The 23,142-nt window shown below is 45.0% G+C and overlaps 1 protein-coding gene across 2 annotated transcripts in view; it reads left to right on the forward strand.

The window, feature by feature from the left end:
* The window catches only part of LOC109876354 (deleted in malignant brain tumors 1 protein), a 28,975-nt gene that overhangs the window by 1,815 nt on the left and 4,018 nt on the right, over window positions 1-23,142 (forward strand). For both annotated transcript variants that reach the window (XM_031814412.1, XM_020468778.2), the window contains exons 2-11: window positions 8,980-9,034; window positions 9,235-9,330; window positions 9,512-9,949; window positions 12,063-12,152; window positions 15,044-15,153; window positions 17,784-18,027; window positions 18,545-18,610; window positions 19,762-20,073; window positions 20,264-20,475; window positions 21,162-21,313. In XM_031814412.1, coding sequence (XP_031670272.1) covers window positions 9,252-9,330; window positions 9,512-9,949; window positions 12,063-12,152; window positions 15,044-15,153; window positions 17,784-18,027; window positions 18,545-18,610; window positions 19,762-20,073; window positions 20,264-20,475; window positions 21,162-21,313 — 1,703 coding nt within the window. In that variant the 5' untranslated portion in view covers window positions 8,980-9,034; window positions 9,235-9,251. The remainder of the gene's footprint in view (window positions 1-8,979; window positions 9,035-9,234; window positions 9,331-9,511; window positions 9,950-12,062; window positions 12,153-15,043; window positions 15,154-17,783; window positions 18,028-18,544; window positions 18,611-19,761; window positions 20,074-20,263; window positions 20,476-21,161; window positions 21,314-23,142) is intronic.

A 23,142-nucleotide genomic window follows, 5' to 3' on the forward strand; every position in this document is an offset into this window, starting at 1 on the left:
ATCATCTACTTCATTACTATTAGCTTTTTGGACCAGAACCCCCAAAATAAGGCATGTGTGTTTTACTATCAATGTTAGGTGATGCAAATCACCTGTGTTAAAGGTCATGCCTGTCTGTGAGTCCTGAGGAGTCACTGATACAACTTTTTTGTGATACATTTAGTTTTAGAACATTTTCAGACATAACAACATAAAACCCTAAAAGAACACCCCATCCACCACCCACTAACCTCCTCCCCTAAAGGTCCCAGTTTGCATATCATTGCATAGGTTAAATGAAAACAGCATAGTTTTAAAACAGAAATATGAAAATTGGCAAGAATGGAACAATAAATAATGCTTAAATACACATAAAATAGTAACACATGCCAAACAACTGCAACAGTGATCACAGAAAAGTCAGAAACAAGATATTAGGACAGTGGACCTCAGTAGACCTCAGTAGATCTCAGTGGCCCTCAGTAGACCTTAGTAGACCCAATTGGATCGCAGTGGACCTCAGTAGACCTCAGTGGCCCTCAGTAGACCTCAGTAGACCTCAGTAGACTGCAGTGGACCTCAGTAGACCTCAGTGGACCTCAGTAGACCTCGGTGGACCTCGATGGACCTCAGTGGGCCTCAGTGGACATCAGTAGACCTCGGTAGACCTCAGTGGGCCTCAGTGGGCCTCAGTGGACCTCAGTGGACATCAGTAGACCTCGGTAGACCTCGGTGGCCCTCGGTGGACCTCAGCAGACCTCAGTAGACCTCACTGGAGTGCAGTGGACCTCAGTCGACCTCATTGGCCCTCAGTAGACCCCAGTGGCCCTCAGTAGACTTCAGTGGCCCTCAGTAGACCTCAGTGGCCCTCAGTAGACCTCAGTGGACCTCAGTGGACATCAGTAGACCTCAGTGGACATCAGTAGACCTCAGTGGACCTCAGTAGACCTCAGTGGACCTCAGAGCAATGAGTTCTGATGTCTTAGAACTTCCATCTGTCCATGTCAGCAGTGTGGAGGCCTTGGCCTTGTTCATCCTAGCGGTGGACAACTCTAACATCACAATGTCCTGCAACTGTCTGAGTCAGTGTAGCACAAAAAGCTCATGTGGAGGAATTCACAGCTAGGCCAGCCAACAATGATTTGATGTTGTTTGTCCACCAGGCCAATTTGGAATCATTAAGAAACAATACTACAGGGTGCAGGAGTATGTCTCATTCCAGCCTGTCTGTTAATAAAGATGGAACTTTTCCACGGAATACGAACCTACTGATACAACTTAAACGCACAGAGACCAGAAAAAGGTTGAAAAGGCTCCAAATCAATGGCAGTGACTCGACAGCTTTCCTATCAAATGGTTTCTAATTGACTTAGCCTTTATAGCAGATCGATAACTAACTGAGTCCATCTGTTTGACAATGCTAGTTGATTCAATTGAGTCAGTAAAACATTGGGCAGTGTTCAAAATGCTCTCAATATTCAATCTAGGTCATGTAGCCAGATGTACCAGAGGTGGTTTGTACTACACTGACGTGGGGTGTAACCTTGCCTGAGACCTGAAGACTTCTGTTAGCTGCCCAAGAGAATGTCCATGCTGGCAGGCTTCAGCTCAGAGTAACATGGTTATGTGGTGCGCTGGTAGGCTTCAGCTCAGGGTAACATAGCTGTGTGGTGCGCTGGAAGGCTTCAGCTCAGGGTAACATAGCTGTGTGGTGCGCTGGAAGGCTTCAGCTCAGGGTAACATAGCTGTGTGGTGCGCTGGAAGGCTTCAGCTCAGGGTAACATAGCTGTGTGGTGCGCTGGAAGGCTTCAGCTCAGGGTAACATAACTGTGTGGTGCGCTGGAAGGCTTCAGATCAGGGTAACATAGCTGTGTGGTGCGCTGGAAGGCTTCAGCTCAGGGTAACATAGCTGTGTGGTGCACTGGTAGGCTTCAGCTCAGAGTAACATAGCTGTGTGGTGCGCTGGAAGGCTTCAGCTCAGGGTAACATAGCTGTGTGGTGCTCTGGAAGGCTTCAGCTCAGGGTAACATAGCTGTGTGGTGCGCTGGAAGGCTTCAGCTCAGAGTAACATAGCTGTGTGGTGCACTGGTAGTTATGTGGTGCGCTGGTAGGCTTCAGCTCAGGGTAACATAGCTGTGTGGTGCGCTGGAAGGCTTCAGCTCAGGGTAACATAGCTGTGTGGTGCGCTGGAAGGCTTCAGCTCAGGGTAACATAGCTGTGTGGTGCGCTTGAAATCCGGTTTTGAACACAGTCAGTCACAAAAAACAAGAGATCTGAAGAGATGTGTTGTATTACAGTGATAAAAAGGGCTACATGAGGTCTTATCATTGATAACATAGATGATGTGATAATCAATCTGATGAAGGTCCTGGCATATTGCCAAGTCTTGCTTCATTATCCTGTATCGACATCCCCCACCAGATGGCTCTACAAGACCAACTACGTTTGGTTGGTTCCTTTGTTAGGGGTTATACGCTACTATTCCATAACACAAGACTCTCCAACCCTGTAACCTCCTGTAGGTTTTAACTGCAACGCTGTTCCCAGAGAGCTGACCTCCTGTAGGTTTTAACTGCAACCTTGTTCCCAGAGAGCTGACCTCCTGTAGGTTTTTAACTCCAAGCCTGTTGCTGGAGAGAAACCTACAAGAGGGTACTCGCTCCAACCCCAGTTGAAACTAACCAGATTCAGCTTATCAATCAAATAATTAGCTGAGTGAAAACATCTCCAGGAACAGGGTTGAAGAACCCTGCCATAACAGCATCATAAGAGATGTTCACACCCCCATCCCCTCCAGCTCAGGGTCCAATCGCCAGTGGAAAGAAATAAAGGCAAATATTTTATGCACTTATTATACTAGTACGCTCTCAAAAATATGGGTACGGTTAGGGTTCAGTATTGTTCCCTTGGGTACAAAAAGGTCAAAAGTACACAAAGTATCTTCAGAGGTAAACATACTGTACTGTTCAGTACCTTTTAGAGTACATGTCCAGATAATCTAGTATAATGGTACATTTCTATACACAATATTTTTAATATAAGGTACAATCATCACTGTGTTTTTTTCCATGTTTGTGTGGGCAATGTAGCTGAGGGGGCTCATTAGCATATTGTATGGCCGTGGTTTCCACAGTGTTGTATTTGTGCCACCCGTTAATGGAAGGTTTGTACCAGTTTAGGTGGTCTGTGGTTATGTTCAGGTTGATCACTATTATTGTCCAACGGCAGTTCTAACGTCTTTGTAAAGGATTATGTAAAAGTATGTGACAACAAAGAGGTCTTGCTAATATTCATTGTTGTTGAATCAACATTATTTTACATTACATATTGTAAATGCAGAGAGGTTTAGAACATCTAACATCTTGCTTTTTGCAACTTAAAGGAACAAATGTCTTTGTCATTGAGGTGGTACCTTAAGACAGCAAATGTGTACGTTTTTAATGGTACAATTTTGCCACTTGAAAGGAACAAAGGGCTTTGTCACCAGAGTGGTACCCCAATGCAAATTTGTATCATGATAAACAGAGAGTAGCAGCAGCGTAAAAGAGGGGTTGTGGGGGCACACAATGCAAATAGTCCGGGTAGCCATTTGATTACCTGTTCAGGAGTCTTATGGCTTGGGGGTAAAAACTGTTGAGAAGCCTTTTTGTCCTAGACTTGACACTCCGGTACCACTTGCCATGCATTGGTAGAGAGAACAGTCTATGACTTGGGTGGCTGGGGTCTTTTTAGGGCCTTCCTCTGACACCACCTGGTATAGAGGTCCTGGATGGCAGGCAGCTTAGCCCCAGTGATTTACTGGGCCTTACGCATTACCCTCTGTAGTGCCTTGCGGTCGGAGGCCGAGTAATTGCCATACCAGGCAGTGATGCAAACAGTCAGGATGCTCTCAATGTTGCAGCTGTAGAACCTTTTTGAGGATCTCAGGACCGATGCCAAATCTTTTTAGTTTCCTGAGGGGGAATAGGCTTTGTCGTGCCCTCTTCACAACTGTCTTCGTGTGTTTGGACCATTCTAGTTTGTTGGTGATGTGGACAGGTTGAAGCTCTCAACCTGCTCCACTACATCCTCGTCGATGAGAATGAGGGCGTACTCGGTCCTCCTTTTCCTGTAGTCCACAATCATCTCCTTAGTCTTGGTTACGTTGAGGGATAGGTTGTTATTCTGACACCACCTGGCCAGGTCTCTGACCTCCCTATAGGCTGTCTCGTCGTTGTCAGTGATCAGGCCAACACTGTTGTGTTGTCTGCAAACTTAATGACTGTTTTGGAGTCGTGCCTGGCCAGGCAGACGTGGGTGAACAGGGAGTACAGGAGGGGACTGAGCATGCACCACTGGGGAGCTCCAGTGTTTAGGATCAGCGTGGCAAATGTGTTGCTACCTACCCTTACCACCTGGGGGTGGCCCATCAGGAAGTCCAGGAACCAGTTGCAGAGGGAGGTGTTTCGTCCCAGGATCCTTAGCTTAGTGATGAGCTTTGAGGGTACTATGGTGTTGAACGCTGAGCTGTAGTCAATGAATAGCATTCTCACATAAGGGTTCCTTTTGTCCAGGTGGGAAAGGGCAGTGTAGAGTGCAATAGAGATGGCATCATCTGTGGATCTGTTTGGGCGGTATGCAAATTGGAGTGGGTCTAGGGTTTCTGGGATAATGGTGTTGATGTGTAAAGTGTTGTTCATGAGCTGAAATAAAAAAAATCCTATACATTTTCCATATACACAAAAAGCTTATTTCTCTCAAATGTTGTGCACAAATTTGTTTTCAAGTATGTTAGTGAGCATTTTTCCTTTGCCAAGATAATCCATCCACCTGACAGGTGTGGAATATCAAGAAGCTGATCAAACAGCATGATCATTACAAAGGTGTACCTTGTGCCGGGGACAATAAAATTACACTTTAATAAAGCCCCTTTGTGGGGAAAAAAATGATTCTGATTGGTTTCCCAGTGGATGGGCCTGGCTGCCAAGTGGGTGAGCCTGGCTGCCAAGTGGGTGAGCCTGGCTGCCAAGTGGGTGAGCCTGGCTGCCAAGTGGGTGAGCCTGGCTGCCCAGTGGGTGAGCCTGGCTGCCCAGTGGGTGAGCCTGGCTGCCCAGTGAATGGGCCTGGCTGCCCAGTGGATGGGCCTGGCTGCCCAGTGGGTGAGCCTGGCTGCCCAGTGGGTGAGCCTATGCCCGCCTGCCCATGGCTGCACCCCTGCTCAGTCATGTGAAATCCATAGATTAGGGCCTAATTAATTGATTTCAATTGACTGATTTCCTTATATGAACTGTAAAAATGTTTGAAATTGTTGCTTTCATATTTTTGTTCATGTTACGGTTTTCTTCTATATCCTCCTCTGACGAAGAGGTAGAACAAGGATCGAACCAAAACGCAGCGTGTTGATTGAGAATCATATTTAATGAAACAAAGAAACACGAACTTACACGAACACAACAAAAAACAATAAACGAAACCGAAACAGAATCACCCACCACCAACGGACCAAGCGGCGTGTCAACAGGCAGAAGCAGCCGAAAGAGGAGAGGCAACAAAGGCAGCAACAGCGGCGCAATGAGGATTGGACTTGGGACGATATATTGGATGGCAAGGGTTGCTACACATGGGAGGAGATCCTGGCGGGAAGGGATCGCCTTCCATGGGAACAGGTGGAGGCACTTAGGAGAGCAGAGGCAGCCGGAGAGAGGAGCCGGCGATACGAGGGAACACGGTTGGCTAGGAAGCCCGAGAGTCAGCCCCAAAAATGTCTTGGGGGGGGGGGGGGGGGGGGCTCACAGGGAGTATGGCTATGCCAGGTAGGAGACCTGCGCAAGCTCCCTGTGCTTACCGGGGGGCTGGAGAGACGGGGCAGGCACCGTGTTATGCTGTGGAGCGCACGGTGTCTCCGGTGCGGGTGCACAGCCCGGTTCGGTATATTCCAGCTCCGCGTATCGGCGGAGTCCTCGGCCAGTGCGTCTCCTCGGCCGGCTTACATGGCACCAGACTTGCGCTCGGTGTCTCCGGTTCGCCTGCATAGCCCAGTGCGGGCTATTCCACCTCGCCGCACTGGCAGGGCAACCGAGAGCATTCAACCAGGTAAGGTTGGGCAGGCTCGGTGCTCAAGAGCTCCAGTGTGCCTGCACGGTCTATCCGTCACCACCTCCACGCACCAGTCCTCCGGTGGCAGCTCCCCGCACTAGGCTGTCTCTCCGGCCCATCCTTACGGGGGCTCCCACCTCTCCAGCGCTGCCAGAGCCTTTCTCCTCTCCTGCGCTGCCGGAGTCTCCCGCCTGTTCAGCGCAGCCAGAGATGTCAGTCTGCATGGAGCAGCCAGAGCTGTCAGTCTACATGAAGCAGCCCGAGCTGCCAGTCTGCATGAAGCAGCCAGTCTACATGGAGCAGCCAGAGCTGTCAGTCTGCATAGAGCAGCCAGAGCTGTCAGTCTGCATGAAGCAGCCAGTCTACATGGAGCAGCCAGAGCTGTCAGTCTGCATGGAGCTGCCAGTCTGCATGGAGCTGCCAGTCTGCAGGGAGCTGCCAGTCTGCAAGGAGCTGTCAGTCGGCAAGGAGCTGTCAGTCTGCAAGGAGCTGTCAGTCTGCAAGGAGCTGTCAGTCTGTAAGAAGCCGCCAGAGCTGTCAGCCTATATGGAGCAGCTAGTGCCGCCAGTCTGCCCAGCGCCGTCAGTGCCCCCAGTCTGCCCAGCGTCGCCAGTCTGCCCAGCGTCGTCAGTCTGCCCAGCGCCGCCAGTCTGCCCAGCATCGCCAGTCTGCCCAGCGCTGCCAGTCTGCCCAGCGTCGCCAGTCTGCCCAGCGTCGTCAGTCTGCCCAGCGCCGTCAGTCTGCCCAGCATCGCCAGTCTGCCCAGCAACGCCAGTCTGCCCAGCAACGCCAGTCTGCCCAGCGTCGCCAGTCTGCCCAGCGTCGTAAGTCTGCCCAGCATCGCCAGTCTGCCCAGCATCGCCAGTCTGCCCAGCGCCGCCAGTCTGCCCAGCGCCGCCAGTCTGCCCAGCGCCGCCAGTCTGCCCAGCGCCGCCAGTCTGCCCAGCGCCGCCAGTCTGCCCAGCGCCGCCAGATCTGCCAGTCAGCCAGACTCTTCCAGATCTGCCAGTCAACCAGACTCTTCCAGATCTGCCAGTCAGCTGAAACCACCAGCCAGCCAGGAGCTGGTAGATCTACCTACCTGCCTGAGCTTCCTCTCACTCCTGAGCTTCCTCTCACTCCTGAGCTTCCTCTCACTCCTGAGCTTCCTCTCACTCCTGAGCTTTCTCTCACTCCTGAGCTTTCTCTCACTCCTGAGCTTTCTCTCACTCCCGAGCTTCCCCTCAGTCCCGAGCTGCCTCAGTCCCGAGCTGTCCTTCAGTCCCGATCTGCTCCTCAGTCCAGTGGGGTTCTGGGTGAGGACTACTAGGCCATGGTCGGCGGCGAGGGTGGACTATCCAGGGACGAAGGGAGAGGGGACTAAGACATTAAATGAGTGGGGTCCACATCCCGCGCCGGAGCCGCCACCATGGACAGACGCCCACCCGGACCCTCGCCATTGTTTTGAGGTGCGTTCGGGAGTCCGCACCTTAGGGGGGGGTTCTGTCACGCCCTGGTCAAAGTATTTTGTGTTTATCTTTATGTATTTGGTCAGGCCAGGGTGTGGCATGGGTTTTTTGTAATTGTGGTGTGTTTGTCTTGGGGTTTTGGTGGTGGTATTGGGATTGTAGCTTGGTGGGTTGTCTAGCAAAGTCTATGGCTGTCTGGAGTGGTTCTCAATCAGAGGCAGGTGCTTATCGTTGTCTCTGATTGGGAACCATATTTAGGCAGCCATATTCTTTGAGTTTGTCGTGGGTGATTGTCCTTAGTGTCTTACTTGTACTCTCTGTTAGTTTGCACTAGATAGGCTGTTTTCGGTTTTCATTACGTTTATTGTTTTGTAGTGTTTAGTCGTGTTTACGTTTTTGTTTAAATAAATATGGATCGCAATCGACACGCTGCAGTTTGGTCCGACTCTCCTTCATCACCACTAGAAAACCGTAACAGTTCAGAATACTGTAATTAGTTTGTAATGCAATTCGATGCATCTTTATTTGAGAGTGTACAGCACAGTGAGGACTTCGGGAGCTATACAACAAGAGCAACACTTAGAGTAAAGCAAATCTCACACGTATGACAAATTATAGTATTAATAAGAAATGACATTGGGCTTGCATCCCAAATGGCAACTTTTTCCCTATATAGAACCCCATGAGCCCTGGTCAAAAGTAGTGCACTATATAGGGAATAGGGTGCCTTTTGGGATGCATACCAGGTATTCCCCAGCAACACTTGATGCAAACATGACAACTTGGGAATGTAGGTTATCTGACCACCAGGGTTAGTGTGTTTGATTTAGATAGTGGAAATGCACTACAGGATTGGTTTTTTATGGTTCACTACACAACAGATAAAGCCTCTCTGCATTCTTGCACACTTTGAATCCATGGCAAATGTCTTGTGAAGGTTAGAGTCCGTTTACTTTGTGCAAAAGGAAACTTTACTTTGTACAAATAACTCATTTTGCAGACAGAAATACATCAAAGGAGTATCTAACATTCAATGAAACGGATAAACCCCCAATCAAACAAATAGGTCAGATTTACAATGGAGCTGTTCAGGTTTTCTCTTTATTCTGCACAGTGTTGCAATGGACTCAAATGACTTCAAAGGACTTCTTGATGGTAACACATTAAATACATTTTATAGAAATGGCTGTTGGCTAAAGGTATGTTTGCATAAAAGGGGTTGGCTGTGGTTTTACTGGAATGTACAAACTGTCTTTGTGTTCATAACCCCCAAGGTTGTTCTATTCTATAGGGAGGTTGTGTCCATATTATTGAGAAGTCCTATGACTAAGTATATTGATACAAGGATTTCTGACAAAGAGTCGTTTTATTCATCTGTCAGGTTAGTTTCTGTTTGTGTGATGAAAGTGGTGAATAAGTAACTCAATGCCGGTAATCACAATATAAATGTTCTTTATGGTCACATGATGTGTCCTAGGAAACGGTATAAATGGAGCTCCCAGGTGAAATCCAGAACCCACGTCCTCTGAGTGGTAAGTCAATGATGGAGGTCCTGGAAGACTTGACCATTCTAGCAGACTAAAACTACATTGTTGGATGGTTCAATTATGCTTCATTTTATTTGTAATTCCTAGTAACACTTAATGTGAATTGGTTTCTAGATGTTTAACTATATACAGTATCACTCCATTGTCCACTAACGACCCACTACTAACTCTAAACCTCTTCTCAGGTGTGTTTTGGATCTGAATGATGGTGTTCTTAACGATGTCCTCAGGGGCTCTGCTGCTGTTCCTGTTCATACAGGCCACCACTGGTCATAGCTCAGGTAACAGGGTTGATGGTCTTGGTCATTATGTGTTTCTGATCCTTGTGTTTAAGATCTGGGCAGAGTTACATTTTCATCATAGTAGTTGACATTTTTCCTGAAGGTGTTGTAAGTCATACATAATTATGGTACATGACACTGTGGCTAGTAGCCAATGCTTCATCAAACTCAATTCTTTCAGTTCGGTCAGATGTCAATGCCACCTTTCCAACACAGAAGTCGACACCACCGCTCACCCCCCCGCCCGGCGTCGCAGACAGTATGTTTTCAACAATGACATCCGATACAACAACATCAGCATTAGCCAATAGTCAAGTCAGATTGGTCAATGGTCCTAACTCCTGCTCTGGTAGAGTGGAGGTCTACCACAGCGGTCACTGGGGGGCGGTGTGTGACGACTTGTGGGACTTGAGTGACGCCCAGGTGGTGTGTAGACAGCTGGGCTGTGGAAGAGCTCTGTCTGCACCACGTGAAGCCCACTTCGGACAGGGGAACGGGACAATCTGGCTGGATGACGTTAGATGTACAGGCAGCGAGTCTAATCTCATAAGGTGCAGTCACAATGGGTTTGGATTACACAACTGTGGCCATCACGAAGACGCTGGTGTCGTCTGCTCAGGTAGGAGTATCGCTTTTTAAAGCTTCTTTATCAACTTTACTCTTTTTTCTAATCAACAAGGCTTTATGGATACAGTTAGATCACCATCCTGGTGTATTATGGTTTAAACCCCACAACAACCTTAGTAAAGGCTTTATGGATACAGTTAGATCACCATCCTGGTGTATTATGGTTTAAACCCCACAACAACCTTAGTAAAGGCTTTATGGATACAGTTAGATCACCATCCTGGTGTATTATGGTTTAAACCCCACAACAACCTTAGTAAAGGCTTTATGGATACAGTTAGATCACCATCCTGGTGTATTATGGTTTAAACCCCACAACAACCTTAGTAAAGGCTTTATGGATACAGTTAGATCACCATCCTGGTGTATTATGGTTTAAACCCCACAACAACCTTAGTAAAGGCTTTATGGATACAGTTAGATCACCATCCTGGTGTATTATGGTTTAAACCCCACAACAACCTTAGTAAAGGCTTTATGGATACAGTTAGATCACCATCCTGGTGTATTATGGTTTAAACCCCACAACAACTTATTTCACAGCCATAAATATTTCAAGACAAGCAAGCAACATTTTTCTTGTTAATGTATTCATTTTCCTCATTATTTATGTCTGTTTTATTTTAACCCAAACTCCACTTCTCCCCATCCCTTTAATACCCAACCTCCACTTCTCCCATCCCTTTAATACCCAACCTCCACTTCTCCCATCCCTTTAATACCCAACCTCCACTTCTCCCATCCCTTTAATACCCAACCTCCACTTCTCCCATCCCTTTAATACCCAACCTCCACTTCTCCCATCCCTTTAATACCCAACCTCCACTTCTCCCATCCCTTTAATACCCAACCTCCACTTCTCCCCATCCCTTTATAACCCAACCTCCACTTCTCCCCATCCCTTTAAAACCCAACCTCCACTTCTCCCCATCCCTTTAAAACCCAACCTCCACTTCTCCCCATCCCTTTAAAACCCAACCTCCACTTCTCCCCATCCCTTTAAAACCCAACCTCCACTTCTCCCCATCCCTTTAAAACCCAACCTCCACTTCTCCCATCCCTTTAATACCCAACCTCCACTTCTCCCCATCCCTTTAAAACCCAACCTCCACTTCTCCCATCCCTTTACATCCCAACCTCCACTTCTCCCATCCCTTTAATACCCAACCTCCACTTCTCCCATCCCTTTAAAACCCAACCTCCACTTCTCCCCATCCCTTTATAACCCAACCTCCACTTCTCCCCATCCCTTTAAAACCCAACCTCCACTTCTCCCCATCCCTTTAAAACCCAACCTCCACTTCTCCCCATCCCTTTAAAACCCAACCTCCACTTCTCCCATCCCTTTACATCCCAACCTCCACTTCTCCCCATCCCTTTAAAACCCAACCTCCACTTCTCCCCATCCCTTTACAACCCAACCTCCACTTCTCCCCATCCCTTTACAACCCAACCTCCACTTCTCCCAATTCCTTTACAACCCAACCTCCACTTCTCCCAATTCCTTTACAACCCAACCTCCACTTCTCCCCAACCCTTTATAACCCAACCTCCACTTCTCCCCAACCCTTTATAACCCAACCTCCACTTCTCCCCAACCCTTTATAACCCAACCTCCACTTCTCCCCAACCCTTTATAACCCAACCTCCACTTCTCCCCAACCCTTTATAACCCAACCTCCACTTCTCCCCAACCCTTTATAACCCAACCTCCACTTCTCCCCAACCCTTTATAACCCAACCTCCACTTCTCCCCAACCCTTTATAACCCAACCTCCACTTCTCCCCAACCCTTTATAACCCAACCTCCACTTCTCCCCAACCCTTTATAACCCAACCTCCACTTCTCCCCAACCCTTTATAACCCAACCTCCACTTCTCCCCAACCCTTTATAACCCAACCTCCACTTCTCCCCAACCCTTTATAACCCAACCTCCACTTCTCCCCAACCCTTTATAACCCAACCTCCACCTCTCCCCAACCCTTTATAACCCAACCTCCACTTCTGCCCATCCCTTTACAACCCAACCTCCACTAGGGACGTTAGTATTTAAAAATAGTGTAAAGTAAGTTTGAACTGAAATCCTGTCTTTATCTCTGTCAGGTGGCAGCAACACCACAGCAGCACCACCGATCTCCTGGAACACCACAACAGGAACAGCCCGACCAACCAACCAAACAACCACATTGGCAGGTAACTCCACAGAACCAATAACAAGGTGGCAAGATCATTGTAAAGTACACCCAGACTCTTACCCTGTCCGAATACCTAAAATAGCGTACTACATACTTAAACTGCATACTATGAACTCATCGTTGCATACTATTTAACACATACCGTTTAGTAAGAAGTATGCAGTATGCCACGGCCGCAACGCAGTAGAGGCTCCTGATTGGCTCCATAAATGGGGCGGGGCTGAGTGCAGGTGAATTTTTCCAAATTCAACAGACATGTATCGCATTAACCAGCATGATAATACCTCATTTCCAATTGGATTCATTTCTCTAAACTCAGAATAGAATGGGAATGGAGTTATAGGCCTACTCAGGCTGGTTATAGGCAGACTATCACATTCGACCAATACCATAGCCCATATACAGTGGGGCAAAAAAGTATTTAGTCAGCCACCAATTGTGCAAGTTCTCCCACTTAAGAAGATGAGAGAGGCCTGTAATTTTCATCATAGGTACACTTCAAATACAGACAAAATTAGATTATTTTTTCTCTCCAGAAAATCACATTGTAGGATTTTTAATTAATTAATTTGCAAATTGTGGTGGAAAATAAGTATTTAGTCACCTACAAACAAGCAAGATTTCTGGCTCTCACAGACCTGTAACTTCTTCTTTAAGAGGCTCCTCTGTCCTCCACTCGTTACCTGTATTAATGGCACCTGTTTGAACTTGTTATCAGTATAAAAGACACCTGTCCACAACCTCAAACAGTCACACTCCAAACTCCACTATGGCCCAGACCAAAGAGCTGTCAAAGGACACCAGAAACAAAATTGTAGACCTGCACCAGGCTGGGAAGACTGAATCTGCAATAGGTGATTTTCTGGATTTTTTTTCTCATTTTGTCTGTCATAGTTGAAGTGCACATATGATGAAAATTACAGGCCTCTCTCAGAACTTGCACAATTGGTGGCTGACTAAATCCTTTTTTTGCCCCACTGTATGAGACTGTAGATTTGCTTAATCCGGAAATGGTGTTTCTTAAGTATTCGGGCTATGATCGATAAGCTTACTAGGATGTTATGGAAGATGGCAGGGTTTTTAATAATCTGTTGTAGGATTTTCCGCAGTCTTTTGCCATTTTTTTCAACCACCATTTGCACAATGGCAGCCTGCTGTTCTTCTGTAAATAAACACGTTCTACCACCATGTGGTGGTTGTCTTTCAGTTCTACAAACACAAAATAGCATCCAGTACAGTTACACTACATTAATACAGTATACAAGATAAACAGTACAGTAAACACTACAGTAATACAGTATACAAGATAAACAGTACAGTAAATACTACAGTAATACAGTATACAAGATAAACAGTACAGTAAATACTACAGTAATACAGTATACAAGATAAACAGTACAGTAAACACTACAGTAATACAGTATACAAGATAAACAGTACAGTAAACACTACATTAATACAGTATACTAGATAAACAGTACAGTAAATACTACAGTAATACAGTATACAAGATAAACAGTACAGTAAATACTACAGTAATACAGTATACAAGATAAACAGTACAGTAAACACTACATTAATACAGTATACAAGATAAACAGTACAGTAAACACTACATTAATACAGTATACAAGATAAACAGTACAGTAAACACTACAGTATACAAGATAAACAGTACAGTAAATACTACAGTAATACAGTATACAAGATAAACAGTACAGTAAATACTACAGTAATACAGTATACAAGATAAACAGTACAGTAAACACTACATTAATGCAGTATACAAGATAAACACTACAGTAATACAGTATACAAGATAAACAGTACAGTAAATACTACATTAATACATTATACAAGATAAACAGTACAGTAAATACTACATTAATACAGTATACAAGATAAACATGTTACAAAAGTGTAGCTCCATCAGGAACTGAGGCCTGGTCCCAAACGTCTCAAGAAGCTTTCTCTCCTCGTCTCCTTAACGTTATGGTTCCTGTTGTCTGGGAAACAACAGGAAGATGCAGTGAAAGGTGGGATAAATAATAAAAAATACTGAGTACTCACCTGTAGCCTTTTTATCCATACCAAAAGTCTGATTGCAAAGTGAACATTTACGCAATTAGTGTTTGCACATGTGAAAAGGGACAGTGATCAATTGGTAATTGAGCTTAGCTTGTTGAAGAGTGTTGCTTTCCATTTGCTCACAAGAGATTTTAGTTGTGAAGGTTGTTCCAAAGGTAGAGAATTGTGTGTCGTGTTTTGACAAATGTTTCTTTTAGAATTGCAATCTGAGTGTAAAGCAAAACATGTGCCAGTAGTATTGCAGTTTGGGTCGTTGTGCCTCACGGGCCAGTTTATTCTTCTAACAAATGATGGGGGTCCTGGGTCGTCGGTTTGCCTGGGCAGGTGTCACTGGGTCACCGGTTTGCCTGGGCAGGTGTCACTGGGTCACCGGTTTGCCTGGGCAGGTGGCCCTGGGTCGTCGGTTTGCCTGGGCAGGTGGCCCTGGGTCGTCGGTTTGCCTGGGCAGGTGGCCCTGGGTCGTCGGTTTGCCTGGGCAGGTGGCCCTGGGTCGTCGGTTTGCCTGGGCAGGTGGCCCTGGGTCGTCGGTTTGCCTGGGCAGGTGTCCCTGGGCCAGAAAACCCCTTACATAGATCATCTATTATTCAGTTTCTGCAGTTCAGAAAATAGCCACATAATGTTAGCTAGTTAAGCAAAACAACAGGGAGTACTGTCATTTGTCATCAGGAGCTGAGGCCCCAAAAGTCTCAAGAAGCTTTCTCTCCTCGTCTCCTTAACGTTATGGTTGCTGTTGTCTGGGAAACAACAGGAAGCTGCGGTGAAAGGTGGGATAATTTCCTCTTCTTTTCTTCTTCCTCCCAGGGGCTAGGTCACGGTGGGTGGAGGTGGAACCAGAAGTGATATCATATCCTGGCCAGACGGTTAACCTGCGGTGTGCCTTCATAGGAACGCAGGTCATACAGCTCACACAGGTCAGTCACACAGGAAGTTGTGTGGACTAATATGTATATTGTTACAATATGCTGAAAAAAAGATACTTTGTCCTTGATCATCCAAATTCCAACATGGATGAAGTCAGATAGTATTTGACTAAAAAATGTTTTTACCTATGGTATAATAGTTCAGGTAGTAGTAAATGTTTAACCTATAATAGTTCAGGTAATAGTAAGTGTTTAACCTATAACAGTTCAGGTATTAGTAAATGTTTAACCTATAATAGTTCAGGTAGTAGTAAATGTTTAACCTATAATAGTTCAGGTAGTAGTAAATGTTTAACCTATAATAGTTCAGGTAGTAGTAAATGTTTAACCTATAATAGTTCAGGTAGTAGTAAATGTTTAACCTATAACAGTTCAGGTATTAGTAAATGTTTAACCTATAATAGTTCAGGTAGTAGTAAATGTTTAACCTATAATAGTTCAGGTAGTAGTAAATGTTTAACCTATAATAGTTCAGGTAGTAGTAAATGTTTAACCTATAATAGTTCAGGTAGTAGTAAATGTTTAACCTATAATAGTTCAGGTAGTAGTAAATGTTTAACCTATAATAGTTCAGGTAGTAGTAAATGTTTAACCTATAATAGTTCAGGTAGTAGTAAATGCACAAAGTAAGAGTAGTCATACATAGAGGACCAGTCAACAGTTTGGACACACCTACTCCTTCCAGGGTTTTTCTTTATTTTTACTATTTTCTACATTGTAGAATAATAGTGAAGACATCAAAACTATGAAATAACACATATGGAATCATGTAGTAACCAAAAAAGTGTTAAACCAACCAAAATATATTTTAGATTTTATATTCTTCAAAGTAGCCATCCTTTGCCTTGATGGTAGCTTTGCACACTCTTGGCATTCTCTCAACCAGCTTCACCTGGCATGCTTTTCCAACAGTCTTGAAGGAGTTCCCAGCATATATGGAAACTCCTTCAAGCATATATGGGAACTCCTTTTCCTTCACTCTGTGGTCCAACTCATCCCAAACCATCTCAATTGGGTTGAGGTCAGATGAGGCCAGGTCATCTGATGCAGCACTCCATCACTCTCCTTCTTGGTCAAATAGCCCTTACACAGCCTGGAGGTGTGTTAGGTCATTGTCCTGCTGAAAAATAAATTATAGTCCCACTAAGTGCAAACCTGATAGTATGGCGTATCGCTGCAGAATGCTGTGGTAGCCATACTGGTTAAGTTTTCCTTGAATTCTAAATAAATCACAGACACTGTCACTAGCAAAGCTCCCCTACACCATCACACCACTGCCTCCATGCTCCACGGTGGGAACCACACATGTGAAGATTATGTGGTCACTTACTCTGTGTCTCACAAAGACACAGCGGTTGGAACCAAAAATCTTACATTTAGACTCATCAGACCAAAGGGCAGATTTCCACCGGTCTAATGTCTATTGCTCGTGTTTCTTGGCCCAAGCACATCTCCTCTTCTTGTCCTAAGCACATCTCTTCTTCTTGTCCTCTTCTCATCCTTTAGTAGTGGTTTCTTTGCAGCAATTTGACCATGAAGGCCTGATTCACGCAGTCTCCTCTGAACAGTTGATGTTGAGATGTGTCTGTTACTTCAACTCTGTGAAGCATTTATTTGGGCTGCAATTTCTGAGGCTGGTAACTCTATTGGGCTCACCGAGTGGCGCAGCGGTCTAAGGCACTGCATCTCAGTGCAAGAGGCATCACTACGGTCCCTGGTTCAATTCCAGGCTGTACCTCATCCGGCCGTGATTGGGACAATGCCCAAGGTCATCTGGGTTTGGCCGGAGTAGGCCGTCATTGTAAATAAGAATTTATTCTTAAAACTGACTTGGCTAGTTAAATAAAGATAAAATAAAATAGGTAACTGTGTCTTCCTTTTCTGTGGCGGTCCTCATGAGAGCCAGATTCATCATAGCGCTTGATGTTTTTATGCGACAGCACGATCAAAGTTCTTGAAATGTTCCATGTTGACTGACCTTCATGTCTTAAAGTAATGGACTGTCGTTTCTCTTTGCTTTTTTGAGCTGTTCTTGCCATAATATGGACTTGGTCTTTTACCAAATAGGGCTATCTTCTGTATACCAACCCTACCTTGTCACAACACAAGGAAAGAAATTCCACGAATGAGCTTATAACAAGGCACACCTGTTAAATGAAATGCATTCCAAGTGACTGGTTGAGAGAATGCCAAGAGTGTGCAAGGCTGTCATCAAGGGTGGCTACTTTGAAGAATCTCAAATATAAAATATATTTTGATTTGTTGAACACTTTTTTTGGTTACTACATTGAATTGAATGTATTTGGCGTAACAGACATATACAACTAAATGTACAATGTGGACCCAGAGGAAATCACTTGAAAATATTCATTAAAACGTGTTTCCAAAGTGGTCCTCGATGGTAAAACCAATAACACATATAATGATTCCATGTGCGTTATTTCATAGTTTTGATGTCTTCACTATTATTCTACAATGTATAAATGAGTAAAAATAAAGAACAACCATTGAATGAGTAGCTGTGTCCAAACATTTGACTGGTACTGTATATGGACGTTTACTTGTTCCCCCCTCCCCCCCCCATTTCCCCTTACTGTGTGTTATTAATAAATACTATACAGGTGTCCTGGATTTTTGAGTCCAGGAAGGGCGAGAGGCTCAACATAGCCACGTACCATCCCAATTTTGGGGTAATGTACCCCACGTCACCCCTGAAGGGACGAGTTAGCTTCCCCACGCCCTCCCTCAGCAACCCTTCAATCCAGATCTCTGACATCAGGATGACTGATGAAGGGAGATATATCTGTGAATACGCCACCTACCCCAGCGGCAACGAACAGGGCATCACTTCCCTCGTTATACTAGGTACGGTGTGTGTGTACCCCTGTTTTTTTTAGGATGTGAGCATCTACTAAATCAAATCAAAACAATGTGTCTAGTGTTTAGTCTGTCGTTGTGTGTGTGTTTGTTTTCTGTCCAATTGTGTAGTAGGGGTTTCCCTGGGATGTGTAGGTATCTTGTGTATGTTTAGGACGTGTGTATCGCTCGTGTTCTGTTGTGTGCTCATTTGTTCTGTTGTGTGCTCATGTGTTCTTTTGTGTGCTTTTGTGTGCTGTTGTGTTCTGTTGTGTGCTGTTGTGTTCTGCTCTAAATCTGTCTCTTTCACTGTGTGTAAGTGCTCTCGTGTCTCACCTTCCCGTATCCCACTGTTAAAACCTTGTCTGATGCAGATTAATTGATATTGTCAGATCGATGGTGTTCTTGTTAATGCATCGCAACCATAGATTAGGGCAGAGGTTTTCCTGATCAAATGACGTGATCGGGTTAAACTAAACATTTCAGAACCATATAAAGTACATGTGTACTATACTCCTGTCTTTAGCTCTGTCAACATCACCACCTTTCTACTGGAGCACCACAACAATTACACCAGTGACAGCGTGGCAAGGTGAGTGTTAAGAAAGTGTGCTGTCTCATTGTTGTGTAAAATGCACTTCCAATTCCATTGTAGCTTGGATAAGTGTTGAAAGGGGCTGAAGTCTCTGGTAATATTACCCTGGTTTGAGTAGGCAGAGATATGGAGATTGCACTCCTTCCTATTAGAGAGACGGTGAGAGAGACAGTTCTTCAGTTTAGGGTTCTTTAATGTTGATTTTAGATCAACACGGGTTCACACTTCTATGCCATTATCACCCAGCTATGATTATCCAATGAACTATCCTTTTATCCATACAGCATGTGGTCTGGAAATAATAAACATGAATACAATGGCATCAATACTAGGATAAGGCACATATGTCACGAATCCCGCCGAAGATGGTGCCTGTTCCTGTTCGGTCGGCGCTCGGTGGTCGTCGCCGGCCTATTAGCTGCCATCGATTCCCTTTCCTTTTGTTTCTGTTAATTGGGTCTAATTGGGTACACCTGTTTTGAGTTAGTTTTGTTTGTAGGCTATTTAAGGGCACTAGGCCCGCTGGGTGTTGTGCGGGTTTGTTCTCTGTTTATTTGGTGTTGGTGTATTAGTGTGATCGCTATTTTTCCGGACAGTTTTAGTCCTGTGTATTTTGGACGGGTGGTTTCATGCGCCCTTGTGTTTTGCATGTCCATGTCTCCGCTGTCGTTGGAATAAAAGATCCACGTACGGAATTACCTGCTCTCTGCGCTTGACTCTTCCACTCACCATTCATAAAAGTCGTAACAACATATTAATTTAGCAATAACAAAACAAGATACTGCTCTCATCTGTGACTATAATACGACGACTGAAAGGAAAATACAGGTAACTACAAGACTACCCACCTAACAATGATAGGCTAAATGTAGCTAACATTGTTACAGAGCTAGCATGAAAATGAGATATAGAAATGCTGTAATAACTACGAAAATATGATTTAACTATTGACAACTTTGTCAGTAAAACATTGAGAAACAAGTACTGCACTCACAGTTTGGTAGTCAGGCACAGTGATGGATAAAATAGTGGCCACAGCAACAGATGGTGAGCTGTACTTGGTAATGAATTGAACACTGCAGGCCTGTGTTAGCTGTGACGTCTAGCTGTTACAAAGTTATTTGTTTTGATTTGGATTTCATTGTCAGATGCCCCGATCAGATTGATCAACGGTCCTAACTCCTGCTCTGGGAGAGTGGAGGTCTACCACAGTGGTAGCTGGGGGACGGTGTGTGATGACTCGTGGGACTTGAGTGACGCCCAGGTGGTGTGTAGACAGCTGGGCTGTGGGAGAGCTCTGTCTGCACCACACCAAGCCCACTTCGGACAGGGGAACGGGACAATATGGATGGATGATGTTGGATGTACAGGCAGCGAGTCTAATCTCACAAGGTGCAGTCACAATGGGTTTGGGAGACACAACTGTAATCATGGTGAAGACGCTGGTGTCGTCTGTTCAGGTAGGAGTATCATTCTTTAATGATCCTTATTCATCATTTATAATTCAATCAACATCTTCAGTGAAGGCTTTATGGATATAGTTAGATCACCATTCTGGAACTTATTTTTATACTCTGGGCCCTGTATGAATACCTTTTTTTCTCCTATCTCTCATCCCCATTTTTCTTACCCTCCCATTTTTTTTCTCAGAATCAGAGCGTCCTTCCAACTCAGGCCCAGAGCTGGTGTGTGGTCGGCGTCTCCTAGAGGTGGGTCTCAGCCGGGCTGGTCTGGAGACTGCAGGTCTGAACGCGTTCTCTGCTCACCTGGCCGACCTCCGCTGCTCCTCCCACCAGGAAGCTAACGGCACAGTGTGGTTCCAGGTGGAGCGCAGGGAGGGCAGCTGTGGAAACACCTTGACGGTGAGGAGTGAGAACACTGACTTCTGGCTCTTTTCAATATTCTCTCTTCTTACGGTCAATTCATTTCAACTGAAGGGCAGCTCATACTGCATCTGTCAGTTGTTCATTGATATGTAGAAAACGGTACATTCAGATCCGGGATGCTGAATGGTTGGTAGCTGTTAGTTATTCCTGATAATCCTGGGGGGAAATCCCAATGCGCATCCACTGTCCCACAGCCCGGCTAGGCAATTCATAAACTTAATCTCCACTGGAAAAAAGCGTCTAGACATTATTTCCCATGCTTCTAGCCTAGCATTTTGTTTGCAACTGTTGGAGTTTGTCTAAACCTTGCTGCCTGCCTTCTGAAACTGGCCATGTGGTCTGGACAAACTCCTGGCTCTACACATGAACAATGTGTAATGTGAATAATAACTCCTGGCTCTACACATGAACAATGTGTAATGTGAATAATAACTCCTGGCTCTACACATGAACAATGTGTAATGTGAATAATAACTACTGGCTCTACACATGAACAATGTGTAATGTGAATAATAACTACTGGCTCTACACATGAACAATGTGTAATGTGAATAACAACTTCTACACATCAGGGAGACATGACAGCGGTCTTTACTCTATTACGTCAAGAGGTAATTTTGTTCATGTCATCCCAACTGTCATCCTCTTCTTCTATTTTCCAGACCAACAGCAGCCATGCCATCTACTCCAACAGTTTATTCATCTACCAGGTGCACAATGTCTCCTTCACCCGACCCGTGAGCATACCTTTCTCCTGTGCTTATCCGCTAGACACAGAGAGCAGCCTAGATGTGGCCGTCGCACCCTACCTACCGTGAGTGGAGACGTCACATTACAGGAAACAATACGAACGCCACACCACATCAAAACACACCATTGTAGTCCCGCCCCATCTGTGTCACACCCTGATTGGTCCAGGATTACAACAATAGTCAGTCAGATATCTGGAAATATTTACCGTAGAATGTTTTTAATGGACTTTTATACATCCAGTCTTGGCAGACAAATGTGCACATAACAAGCTACAGCTTTGTAACTTTGTCATAAATTGACTGCATGTTTGTTTTACTCCATGTGTAACTCTGTGTTGTTGTTTGTATCGCACGGCTTTGCTTTATCTTGGCCAGGTCGCAATTGTAAATGAGAACTTGTTCTCAACTGGCCTACCTGGTTAAATAAAGGTGTTTTCAACTAGCCTACCTGGTTAAATAAAGGTGTTCTCAACTGCTCAACCAGACATATGGCAGCAGATCCACAAGGTCTGCCATGAGAGGTGACTGTATAGTTCCCCTAAGGAAAAGCACCTTTAGTAAATCAGCATTCTCTGTGAGAGCTTCCCATGTCTGGAATACACTGCCATCAGACACACACAACTGCACCACATATCACACTTTCACAAAATGCTTGAAGGCATGGCTAAAGGTCCATCAGATTTGTGAACATGGTCCCTAGCTGTGTGTTGCCGCTCTCCATGTTGTCTGTAGCTTGTGAGGTGTGGAAACACTTTGTTGCTTTTATGAATTTTGTCTTGCTGCTTTTTGTTTTATGTTGCTCTGTCTGTATGCTATGTCTTGCTTGTCCTATGTTGCTACAGTGCCTTGCGAAAGTATTCGGCCCCCTTGAACTTTGCGACCTTTTGCCACATTTCAGGCTTCAAACATAAAGATATAAAACTGTATTTTTTTGTGAAGAATCAACAACAAGTGGGACACAATCATGAAGTGGAACGACATTTATTGGATATTTCAAACTTTTTTAACAAATCAAAAACTGAAAAATTGGGCATGCAAAATTATTCAGCCCCTTTACTTTCAGTGCAGCAAACTCTCTCCAGAAGTTCAGTGAGGATCTCTGAATGATCCAATGTTGACCTAAATGACTAATGATGATAAATACAATCCACCTGTGTGTAATCAAGTCTCTGTATAAATGCACCTGCACTGTGATAAACTCAGAGGTCCGTTAAAAGCGCAGAGAGCATCATGAAGAACAAGGAACACACCAGGCAGGTCCGAGATACTGTTGTGAAGAAGTTTAAAGCCGGATTTGGATACAAAAAGATTTCCCAAGCTTTAAACATCCCAAGGAGCACTGTGCAAGCGATTATATTGAAATGGAAGGAGTATCAGACCACTGCAAATCTACCAAGACCTGGCCGTCCCTCTAAACTTTCAGCTCATACAAGGAGAAGACTGATCAGAGATGCAGCCAAGAGGCCCATGATCACTCTGGATGAACTGCAGAGATCTACAGCTGAGGTGGGAGACTCTGTCCATAGGACAACAATCAGTCGTATATTGCACAAATCTGGCCTTTATGGAAGAGTGGCAAGAAGAAAGCCATTTCTTAAAGATATCCATAAAAAGTGTTGTTTAAAGTTTGCCACAAGCCACCTGGGAGACACACCAAACATGTGGAAGAAGGCGCTCTGGTCAGATGAAACCAAAATTGAACTTTTTGGCAACAATGCAAAACGTTATGTTTGGTGTAAAAGCAACACAGCGCATCACCCTGAACACACCATCCCCACTGTCAAACATGGTGGTGGCAGCATCATGGTTTGGGCCTGCTTTTCTTCAGCAGGGACAGGGAAGATGGTTAAAATTGATGGGAAGATGGATGGAGCCAAATACAGGACCATTC

This window comes from Oncorhynchus kisutch, unplaced genomic scaffold (genome assembly GCF_002021735.2).
Source record: "Oncorhynchus kisutch isolate 150728-3 unplaced genomic scaffold, Okis_V2 Okis06b-Okis10b_hom, whole genome shotgun sequence".
In the NCBI taxonomy this organism is placed as follows: Eukaryota; Metazoa; Chordata; class Actinopteri; order Salmoniformes; family Salmonidae; genus Oncorhynchus; species Oncorhynchus kisutch.